Genomic DNA, 12,375 nt, shown 5'->3' on the forward strand with positions numbered 1-12,375 from the left:
CAGAAGCACAAGCGTTAAATCACAAGACAGTTTAAAATACACAAAAGTTGCACAATATGGATGAGCCCTAGGGGCCACCTAAACCATATACTAAGAAAGTGGTATAAGAGATACCAATAGGAAAGGGAACAGGCCTAGGGCCTTGGGAATCGCTGGAGCTATACGAGACTAGCAGTGACTAAGTCGGGAAAGGCCCGCGGGACTCGGGTGCAGTGTTCAAAGTGCACGCACCTTCCAATGCAAAGTCTATGGTGCGTAAAAAGTACAAAGTTAGAAAGTTAGGAACCTTCCGAGTGACCTACGGAGCTGAAACTTAAGACACAGGCCCTTGAGATGTGTACCAGTGCAGGAGCACCGGCGGAGCTGAGTTACCTCACCCACAGGAAGCGGGTGCACAGGGTCGAAGTAGTGTCGGGTTTCGTCACGCTGGTCGATGGTGCTTGGAGCTGAAGATGCTGCAGGCGGCTCGATGTGAAGAGTTCCGGTGGATCCAAGGGTGGATCTGAAGATGTGAAGACCTGAAAGCAGAGGGGACAGTGTTCAAAGTCACTAGCCAGTGACTACCGTGGAACCAGATTGGAACCAGGCGATGTCGGGTGCAAACAGGCGTTGTCGGGTAGCTTCTTTCTGCAGCCACGTGGATACCCGGGGTCGAGGACGTTCAGGAGTCGGTCACGAGCTGTCCCACGTAGGCTTCTCGCTGTTGGCGGTGTCGGCGACCTGATCGGAGCAAACAGGCCTTGGCAAATGCAAGCCACGCAGAAGTTGAAAGATGCTTATCACTCGGACCAGCAAGGTCAGAGCGGGTGCTCCTTTTTACAGGAGCTTGGGTAGGTCTGGAGCAACCAGACCTGCTGTGTAAATTGTCGGTTTCGTCGCCAAGATGACCGCTGACCACGTGGCTAGTGGCCGGGATGGCGCGTCGAGTGATACAATGCAAAAGGGCCCCACGCAGATCGTGGAGATGCTGGAGGTGCAAGGGCTGCTCGGTGGTGGGGGTTCTCAGTCCCCAAAGCACAACGTCGAGGATGCCTCAGAAGCTGCGCAGTCAGCTTTTCGAGTGTCTTCCAAGAGGTCCGGTCCCACGTCACTCGGTGCCTCCACGGGTCCCTTCTTTGCAGGGACTGTGGATCGGGCTCTGAGAGGTCTGGGAGTCTGGTTCTTGTCGGGCTCTGGGCTCCGGCGGGAGGCGGGAGGCGGCGGCAAAGCAGACGTCGAGTTGCTGGTTGGTACCTGTGTTCACAGGGTGGCCACTCCTAGGCCACAAGGGAGATTCTCTTCAGTCTTCTGTGCAGCAGAATGTCGAAGTCCAGTCTTCTTCTTCGTGTAAAGTTGATTCAGGATGATCTGCTGTGCAATGGCACTGCTCCCACTCTTATTCCCAGTCTGAGGGGTGGATCACCTACTAGGTCCCTCCTCTGGGAGGAACCAGGAAGGGGGGCGGTTACACCCCCTTTCCTTTGTCCAGTTCCGCGCCAAGCCTGGGTCTGGAAAGTCCCAGGACCGGTTTGGACTGGCCTATGCACGGGGACACCTTGTGTGCCCCGGGCATGTCTGATTCTATTCAGCCCTGTCCTACCCAATACACAAAACCCTGTCTGGGGTGGTGCTCGCACCTCCCAAGGCAGGAAACCCTTTGTCCAGGCCACCATCTGCCGAGTTTCGGTCAGCAGCAGGAGGCCAGACTCGTGTCTGTGGTGGCAGCATCCATTTTGTGATGCTGAGGCTCTGTTTAACTTTAACCGGGGTTAAGGCTACACACATGTCGTGTCCCTCTAGAAGGGTTGAATGCTATCCCCGTCGCCAGAACTGGCGAGGGGATAGTATTCCAATTCGTATGACACCTTACTCGACATGTTTTGATAAAGCCAAACCAAAGATAGCAAATAACCGTGAGGATTATAATGCACTTAAGAGTATATGGTATGGCAATATCCCGGAACAGCTTAGGGAGTGGTTCCCGACAGCTGCAGACAGGCTAGGCTCATGCTAGAGCACCATCTCACATATTTCCAAGCACTCTGCCTCCAGGATTGATGAGGCCTTCCATAGGAGTTGCTGATAGGAATATATGTGTCCAGTTTAGGGTTAGGTACAGGCATACTGTACCTAAGTAAGAGGTGATTACACCAACTTACCCCAGCTGAGTGATCAGCCAGTTGTGTCAAATATGGAGGCCAGGCCAGGGGTGGCATAATACATGCTGCAGCCCCTGGTAGGCCTTGGATACACCTATGCCCTGGGGACCTAGGGTACACTACTACAGGGGCTCATAAGGTGAACTAGTTCCAATTCGTAATGCACCTAAAGTGCATTGGCAGTAATTTAGAGAGAGAACAGCAGGCTGTGGGTCTGATTAGCAGGCCCACAGCCATATTAAGTCAGAAACCAGTGAAGCAAAAAGCAAATATTTGGGGTGACCATAGGATAGCAGACCCTACTCTCCTACAGCCTTTACTCCAGGAGAGGTTTGAATCAGGATATATTACTAATTCTGAGTTTTCACTAACTTCAGCAACTCCCACTCTCACTGCCTTAAGGCCCAAAAAGATTTTTTTTCACCTACAGACTTTTGCCTTTGGGTAGGCCTGCCAGTTTGGAGAAAATAGATGGTTAGCCCAACATGATGCATGTGGTGCCGATATACTCAAATCAAGTCATAAGATGTCCCCTTCCACTTTATAAGCTATTGTCTCTGATTTCTATATGAAACACTACCAGAGCACTGCTCCAGACAGAGTACCACAGCATCACTGTGCGATATTTATAAGATCCTCAACATATTCAAGCCCCAGTTCCTCATGCAAAAGTAATCTTCTGCAGACTCTATTCTCTTCAGCCTGAAGCCTTGGGACCCTTTTAAATCACCATAAGCTGGACCCATATTTTAAGACCGGGATACACTTCCTCTGATGCACCTCTAAGAAGGGGGCAATCGGCTTCTTACCAATACTAGAGGCTAGATTGTCCAAAAATCCAACACTGCGTGCAACATTTTTTTTAGCCATAGTAATGCATTGTGCCCAAGATCCCAATGAGTCAAAAGTAACCCCTAGATAGTTGAACTCAGGGACTCTTGAGATGGGTTCCTAACCTATAGATAGTTGCATCATTTTAGCACACCCTGTCCACACCACATTAAAAACGTTTTATTAGCATTAACCTCCATCATTAAATTAGACATAAATTCTATGTAGATCTCTTTTAGGATTTGGAGTCTCCGTGGCATCCTTGAGCGCATCCGCGTACTTTATCGTTGAGATTGTAGTCTTTTTCTGTGGCTGGAGCATCCACATCCTTAGCCATCAAAGCCTCCTCCAACCACGTAACATATAAAAAAAAGAGAACTGGGGCAAGCACACATCATTGTCATACCCTTCCCCCCCGCTCAGTCCTAAACTGCGCACTCCCCTTTTTCCCCATATCTAACATCAGCCGAAAGATCTTAATGAAGAGCCAGCAGAAATCCCAGGAGTCCCTTTTCGACCACTATGGCCTCTAGTTTGGTCCACAAAATGGACCTCACCACACATTCAAGTGAGTTCCACAAAGGCTAAGAAAATAGATACCTGCTTGGCAATAGTGTATTTACTGTTCATAAGCTAGAGATTGAGACATTGTTCCAAAGTTCCCAAACTGCATATTGCAGTTTGGAAAGAACTCCCTTGTCCTCAACCCAGGTGATCATGTCCTCCCTATGATTTTGACCGAAGAATCTAGGCGGAAAATTGGCAGATAAAACTTTGGATTGTCCCTCTTTAAAAATTGCCACTATGACAGCTGTTTTCCAAGACTGTGGCAAACCAGTTTTAAAAGCCTGCTTAATACTATTAGTAATAAGAGGGCCTCAAACATCTAGATCAAATTTATATAGGTCCATTGGGACCCCGTCAGGCCCAGGCGCCTTATTAGCGGGGCTTACAGTGATAGCCTCAATCACTTCTGCCAGGGAACATTCAAAATTCATTGAATAAAATGGGGGGAGGGATGCACAGGTAACATTATTAGACACACCAGAAATATAAATCTTGCTAAAGTGACTAACCCACTGATCCGTGCTGATATTTACATGTAGTGAACTTTGATCATCTTTCTTCAAACATCCAGGAGAGGTCAACATGGATTGACTTTTGGAAACCAACATCATAATCCCGACTGCGGAAACGCCGTCCTTAAGGAATTGTGAGGCCTTTCCAGTCGAACCGCTTCGGATTCCCCGGCCGGTTTAAACTCCGACCACCGTCATCATAATACAGAAGTTGAAATTTAAACCTACAATGTAGGGCCAGTCGAAGACTTCCCGACCAACATTTTAATTAGGTCCTTAATATTTTTATCATATTTTTATATGTTTTTGATGCACCAAAGCCAAGTAGGTGTTCTTTGTAAAATAAAAATCCTGACGATTTCTCCTCGTACCATACAAGAGCTTTTTAGATTAGGCAGAACTAAACAAAACTGAATTCATACTCATCACTCCTGTTTCAGTTAGAACCTCAGCCTCACGCTGGGCAAATGTTCTCTCAGCCTAAATGTAACTCTATCCATTGTTGAATAAGTCAAATCTTCAGTTACGTCTATTCAAGAGCATCAACCCTGCATCTCAAATCTGCTGTGCAGGCATTGGTGTTGACTAGACTAGTTTGTGGAGATGCTTTCCTTGTCATTGTACCAAAGATTAGATTATTCCAAAGGGGGTTTCCACACATCAGTCAGAGTGTCCTCTAGCACTGAAAATTCAAGCACATCACATCTATCATGCTCTCTTTCAAATGGCGTCCCACTGAAGCCATATGCTTTAATAAATTGGCCTCTAAGATCTACATGTGTTGCAGATGGACACCCCCTCGTTACTTGGTAAGTATTTGCCGTTACTTGGTAAGTATTCGCACAATATCAGGAGTCTCTCAATCACTCTGCAGACCTGCAAAAAAGCAGGTAGTAATTAAAAAAAAATATTGTCTGCATATTCCTGTGTGTATTATTAAGAAGTCTTCTGTTGGACGAGGGGGTACCTGTGGAATCCCTCTGACACCCATGCCACCCTCCCGAGGGGTGCCGTCAGAGTTGCGCCACCTCAATGTGGCACACAGTATGCACACCTCCTGATAGCTTTTTTGCCTCTGAACCCATTTCTGTAAAAAAAAAAAAACATAAGTTTAAAGGCAAAGGTTTCCCTCACTTGTATGGTGGCAGTCCCTGATGTAAATGAGGGATTGTCTAATTGTGATTGTGCCCGCAAAATGTGTGCCTGTATGATTCATATATTGTAGCCTAATATAGCATAAGAATCTGCGGCCCTCTGTATAATGCTAAAATTCCCCATAAGTGTAAGTAGCAGGCTGGGGTATCCCTGGGGCGCATTCAGTAATATGGCTCAAAGTTGGGATTTGTTAATTGACCTCTCACAAGTTCACCAGGATCTCAAGAAGGTCAGATTTCTATTCATAAAGTGAACTTCCTCAGGTGCAGCAGGATCCTCTCCAAGAGGATAAATTCTGAGAAGTACAACATGTTGGCATTTGTGAATTGATCTCACATCTAAAGCAGGGTCCTCTCTACAAGAGGACTGATTTGTATCCACGAATTGACCTCCTGCAAGTGCAGGATCCTCTTTCTAAGAGATCATGGGTGATGTTATAGAAAGTGATCGGGGTTGCAACACAGACCGGACCAGTCAAGGTCCTGCCCAACAGTCTTGCTAAGCTTTCCAGCTCTAATGATGACTCACCGCTCATACATTTTTTCCTAGCTCTCCCTGCCGGCGCCTTTGGATAGAACTTCTCCAACCGTGGAAGCCGTTCCACCTGTTTTGTACCCAAGAAAACCGAAGGAAAGGCTCCGCTCAGCCAGTCACTGTAACAACTACGCCCCCAATCCGGTCAAGAAGCAGATAGCAGCTGTCAAACCAGTTGAAAGTAACGGTAAGTGCGTAAGTGTTTTATTACAGCGAGGCTATACATTAAAGATGAGGGCAGGTGTGCATGTGATGATTTTAGATAGCCCGTGCATTGCTGAAAGAAGAGAAGTCGTCATAAAACAGATATTATTATATGGTGCATGTTTGAAAGCAGAGGGTGATTGTATTTCTCAGTCAATGTAATTGAGGGCATTGGATAGGATACACGTGTATTATTGTATAGCCTGTCTATTAAGTGTAAGAGGGTACTCGGGATGCAATTGAAAGATTTTGGCAAGGGTATGATGAATGTTAGTACAGTCAAAGTATAACTGTAAGAAGATATGCATATAACTCTTTATAACACCGTCAGCGTATAACACTAAAAGAAGGTTAGTGTGTCACTCATATAGTCCCCCGATTACCACTGTGCCGCATAGGGATGATATATTTCTAAGGATACCACATGTTGGGGTATTTATTAGTTGAAGTTAATACCTCCTGTTCCAGGTTTTCCTCCCAAAATGGGGAATAACATGCAGAATTAAACCTTGCTCCTTAGTCCATTCCTCAGGCCAAAGTCACCGAGTGGCTCGTAAACGCTCAGCTGACCGCCTTCATCAAAGATAACTCCATCCTAGACGCCTCCCAGTCGGGATTCCGCAGCAACCATAGCACCGAGATCGCCCTCCTCGCCTCCACTGACAACATCCGCATGCTACTACACCAGGGACACACTGTGGCCCTCATCCTTCCAGACCTCTCTGCATCCTTCGACACCACCTCACATCGCACACTAGCAGCCAGACTTCACGACGCAGGATACAAGGAGCCGCCCTCGACTGGATCCAATCCTTTCTCTCCAGCAGAATCCAGAGGATCAGACTCCCTCCCTTCCTCTCCGAACCCACCGAGATTGACTGCATAGTACCCCAAGTATCAACGCGCAGCCCCACAGTCTTCAAAATCTACATGTCCCTCCTCGCCGCCATCGTCAGATAGCATGGGCTCAGCATAGTATCCTACACCGACGATACCCAGCTCATCCTCTCCCTCACGAAGAATCCCGAAGACACCAGACTCTGCTTCCAGGAAAGAATGACGCGAAGCGTGGATGAAAGACAGCTGCCTGAAGCTCAACTCAGAGAAAACCAAGGTTCTCATCCTCGGACCCTGCACCTCCGCCTGGGACAACACCTGGTGACCCCCCGCCCTTGGGAATCCACCCACCCCCACAGACCACGCACGAAACTTCGGCATCATCCTCGACTCCTTCTCTCCCTGAACTGTCAGATCAACGCCGTCACCTCCGCCAGTTTCAACTGCCTGCGCATCCTCCGCAAGACCTTTAAATGGATCCACCCTGACTGCAGAAGGACCGTCACCCATGCGCTCATAACCAGCAGACTGGACTACGGCAATGCCCTCTACGCCAGAATCAACAGAACTCTTCTACACAAACTCCAAACCATCCAGAACTTTGCTGCCAGACTCGTCCTCGGGTCACCGCACCACGAACACATGACCCAACACCTACGATATTTCCACTGGCTACCCGTCGAGAAGCGGGTCACCTTCAAACTCCTCACCCACGCCTACAAATGCCTCAACAACATCAGACCCAAATACCTCAATGAGAGAGTCTTCTTCCACGCACCCAAGAGGAACCTACGCTCTGCCGACCTCGCACTGGCAGAGGTCCCCCGCATCCGCAGAAACAGAGCAGGCGGGAGAGCCTTCTCCTACATCCCTGCAAAGACGTGGAACAAGCTCCCTGTGAACATCAGACGCTCCCCTACCTTGCTCACTTTCAGGAAGGACATCAAAACCTTGCTCCTCACGGGTGAGTAGCGCGCTTTATAAACCCCTGATTGATTGATTGATCTTATGACCACAGCAAGCAGCTAAGCTCATGACCATAAAATTGCTAGTGATCCCAAATTACTCTGTCTTCCCTTACAACCTTTCTGTTTCCCCCGTAATTTCTCAGGGTAGCATTCCATTCCACCATTTTTCTGCTCATTGGGCTATGCCTGAAAAGGTTGAACGTTATGGAAACTAGCCTTAGTCCCACACTAAAAGAGAACGCTCATTGGCTGAGATTAATTCTGGCATTCCATCCATAAGATGCTTCTTCTAACTGAATCATTCAAAGTGAAAGCGGCTTTGTGGGCATGGGTCCTTTCGCGCACTGTACAGTAAAACTCAAGTGGCACCTCACAAATGAGGCCACAGTTAGGGGTCGATTAGGATCGCGGACGGACTTGCGTCCGTCTGCGACCCCAGAGCAGGAGGGAACCTCCGCATGGCATGCGGAGTTCCCTCCTGCGCAATTAGGATGTGACCGCCACCCTGGCGGTCACATCCTCTATTTTTAACATTGCCGCGGGTGCAGCTTCAAGCTGCACCCGCGGCAATGTTAAAAATGCACGCATTGCATTTGCATGCAGAAAGAGGCAGGTGCTGCGCGGTGCCTGACGCTTTCTGCATGCAAATGCAGGGGGGTACCATAGGTACCCCCCATGTGCACCCCCCACCCCCCCCCTTCACCTAGGGGGCCCGCAACGGGCCCCCGCAGTGAAGATCCGTATGCTTTTCCGCCGCGGAAAAGCACTTTTTAAAGCCCATCCTGATATGGCGGACGGTGTCTGAGAGACACCGTCACCATATCAGAGCTTTTCCGCCGCGGTTGTAAGCCGACCGCGGCGGAAAAGCTGAGGACGGAAACCAGGACCCACCAGCCATCCTAATGTGGCGGTGGGTCCTTGGTCAGTCCGCTGCGGTTTTTCCGCATCCTCGGGGACGGCGGTGGCTTCCGCCGGCCCGAGGATGCGGAAAAACCGCAATCATAATCGGCCCCTTTGTGTGGGGCTGGTCATGTTCTTTTTACAGAGGATGTGAATTAACAGTTCGCGCTGGAGCTGCACAAGTCACACTCTGAAACTGATCTACCAAAGTCCGAGGTCCACAAACCTAAGATGAAAATGTATATACCAGGGACAGAGACCCTGTCCATAGACTGAGTTCCACAAACCAGAGACCGATGATCCTAAGTATAGGGTCAGAACCACACAGCAGATAAAACCAGCCAGTCAGAGACCGAGGTTCTTGCCTGAGACAGTAACTCACATTATGGGCCATCTAATCAGAAAATAAGACATACCCATTAGAGAATGAGATGGATCTACCAAATACTGAGGCCCACCCACCAGAGGGTAAGATCCACAGGCTAGAAACCGAAACTGATGTTTAAGAGACTGAGAAGCACAACACATAAATTGAGACTCCATAGAAAGCAATTAGCCCCACAATTAGAGAAACACAAACTAGAGTCTAGGATGATACTGCAAGAGAATGAGCTCAACCTACCAAATGCTGAAACACCTACCAATAGTTGAGAACCACAGTCAAAGACTGAGACCAACCTACCAGAGACTGCAAGCCGTGCTGAGACTGCACACCACATCAGAACAACTTAACAGAGACTAACCCAGATATGTGAGATGCGCCTACCATAGGCTGAGGCCACCAGCTAGAGAGTAAGACTCATGAACCGGAGTCTGAGACTAATCTATTGGAGATTAAAGCTGAGAGCAGGACCCTCCCCAGAGACTGAGACCCATACACCAGAGTCTGACCTACAAAAGGTAGGGACCCGTAAACCAGAGATAAGATCCTCTCCACAGGTTGCAACCACGCTGTAGAACCACAAGAAACAGAGGTTTCAGAGACTGAGACCCATGCACCCGAATCTGACCTACAAGAGGTAGGGAGTGGGGCCAGAGATAAGATCCTCTCCAGAGGCTGCGCCGGCGCTGTAAAACCACAAGAAACAGAGGTTTCAGAGACTGAAACCCATGCACCAGAATCTGACCTACAAGAGGTAGGGAGTGGGGCCAGAGATAAGATCCTCTCCAGAGGCTGCGCCGGCGCTGTAGAACCACAAGAAACAGAGGTTTCAGAGACTGAGAGCCACAGCCCAGAGTATGTTTCCCAAATTGGAGACTGAGATCCACTTACCAGAGACTAAGATTACCCTACCACAGACAGACTGACCTGTCAGAGACTAACATCACTGTGATTAAGACCCACAAACCAAAGATGGAGATCCACAAACCAGAGTAAAGGGTCCCCCTCCCCCATGAACGATTGAGCAATATAGGAAGCACGCCATCTGAATGTTCCTTTAAAGGTGGTTTTCTGAATGTCAACGTAAAAATTGTGTTTATTGGCAAGTCCATACAAATGTCATCTATAGAGTCACTAACGTTATTTGGATACTTTATAATATGTGTCAGAGGACTGTATATAAACGTATTGTCTGGAGATTTACTAAATACCACTTCACATCCCATGATGTTGCACACTTTTCAAAAAACATATGCACTGTGAGTCTTAAGCCATTTCTATTCATAGCCTGTAGGAACACTGTCACATAGTTGATGGCGTTGCAAGCTACGCCGAAGCTCAGTGGTCACAAAGTCAAAGACGCATGTATAATCCTTTCATCCACTCACATGAGATCTCTCTGGGTCTTCCGTGTGCCATAATTCTGTAGGTGTGTTTATTTGCTTAGCACAAAACTAGCTGTAAACAACAGTGCACTGTAGATAGACAGGGAAGGGGTGCAACTAGAGCAAATCAAGTACATCTTATGGAGGGCAGTGTGTCTCTTGATGCTAACAATGTCCCATTGTTCAATAGATTCTTTGATTTAGAGGAAAATGTCCCTAAAGATATCTTCATCTCCCCCAGGAGGAAATGGAGAAGGAAATAACTTTGACTCATCCATGCAGGATGGAATACCAGATCCCCTTGGCCCTTCTGCCTTGGATCTAAAATGTGTGTGTTTTTATGTGTAGTTGCAAAGTATGAGTAGAGAAGGGTGGTACGAGTAGAGAAAGGTGGAACATCGTAAAAGGAGACTGCAGACCGAACGTAGAGAATTGACTATGAGAGAAAGGCAAAAATGTCCATACTTCACCATGGCTAACGTATGGAGGTTGCAAAGCAGCAAAGGCATGGTTGAACGGTAGCACCATTGTCAGTATGCAACAGGCAAGCATATTATGAAATGGTGTCTGTTTCAAATTACTCAAACAAGGTGGGCCATTGTATCAAGTGTAACAAAGTGATCCAACAGAATCACGTATGCCATGTTACATTGGTCAGTCCCTCTACCCCGGCAAAACCCAGCTGCCAAGGTTCAAGAGCCTTTATTGCTCATGTTATCTCGAGAGCTTTTTGGAAAGTAGCTTTTCTTGGATTTTGCCCAGAGCTTGAAGAAGACTGATAGGCCGATAATTGATAACATCATTCAAGCCGAGGTTCTCCTTCTTCAACTGAGGTTTGTTGTCACCTTCCGTCCATGTGTCTTAGACCAGCCTCGTTTGCAGGGAAGCCTTTATCAACCCCATAACCATGTCAGTGATGAGCAGGACTAGAGATCTCAAACCACCTCTGGACAGAGGCTGTCAAGAGTTACTACCAACTCCCCTATGATCACTGGTGTTAAAGAAGACCACTGAAGGAGAGGTGGAGGAATGTTATGGTACCAGATTATTGTGAACTAAATACTATCTGGAAGAAAAATTGTGTCCTAAATTTTGTTTACCAAAATATCACCTCATTTGAGTTAATAATATAAAATCTACATCTTGTGGGATAGTAGTTTTGTAAATGATGTTTAGGACACAGTAACTATGTCAGGCCATACTTTCTTATTTAATATAAAACAGGAGCGATCCAGTAATAAGCCTACTGTGGAGGAGAGGTGGAGGAAAACATTAGCACTTCAAGGGGTTTTAATGGGATTTCATCTCCACATAAATACTTTGTACCTTGTAGGAGAAAATACTATTTCATTCCAGGAATTCTGTTAGAATTGAAAAATGTCTTGGTAACTGCTGGTGAGAAGAATTCTGAGCCTCGGCCTTTAGGGGAAAGACATAGCGTACTTTGCCCGGTGATACTGCTTGTTTGTGTGTTTTTAGTTGTACTTTGTAGGATTTTAAGTCAGATTCCAAATAGGCGTTCTGGCGTTTACCACTCCAGCTGTCGGCTTCAAAATTTTTAATTTCTTAGTGAATGATTGGACCATACATTAAGAGATTTGATCGATTTTAGTTCTACAGCACACTCCCCTAATTAGGAAAGTGTTAATAGAGTAATTTAAGTCCTGGTGACGAGTGTTATTGTTGGAATTAGGTAGCCTGGCCTAGGGCAAGACTAACATACAGAGGCACAGTGTAAAGGTTGCAGACCACCCAAAAGTAACTTCACGCAATAGCACTCAAAAAGAAAAACACTACACCAAAATTATATGAAAATACGTGTTGCTTTATATAAAAATAATATGCTCTGGGTTGTCAAGTATCAGTAACTCACATATAATTAGTTCAAATCAGTTTAGATCACTTTCAGGGTCAGCAATTACACGTTTTAAATTACCAGCAGATAATCACTTGTTTACAGTA

The 12,375-nt window shown here is 46.9% G+C and overlaps 1 protein-coding gene across 1 annotated transcript in view; it reads left to right on the plus strand.

Annotated features, from left to right (window-relative positions):
• The window catches only part of THEMIS2 (thymocyte selection associated family member 2), a 302,824-nt gene that overhangs the window by 261,262 nt on the left and 29,187 nt on the right, over positions 1–12,375 (plus strand). Inside the window, exon 5 of the mRNA XM_086957488.1 lies at positions 5,753–5,924. Coding sequence (XP_086813614.1) covers positions 5,753–5,924 — 172 coding nt within the window. The remainder of the gene's footprint in view (positions 1–5,752; positions 5,925–12,375) is intronic.

Source organism: Lissotriton vulgaris, chromosome 2_1 (assembly GCF_964263255.1).
Source record: "Lissotriton vulgaris chromosome 2_1, aLisVul1.2, whole genome shotgun sequence".
Lineage (NCBI taxonomy): Eukaryota > Metazoa > Chordata > Amphibia > Caudata > Salamandridae > Lissotriton > Lissotriton vulgaris.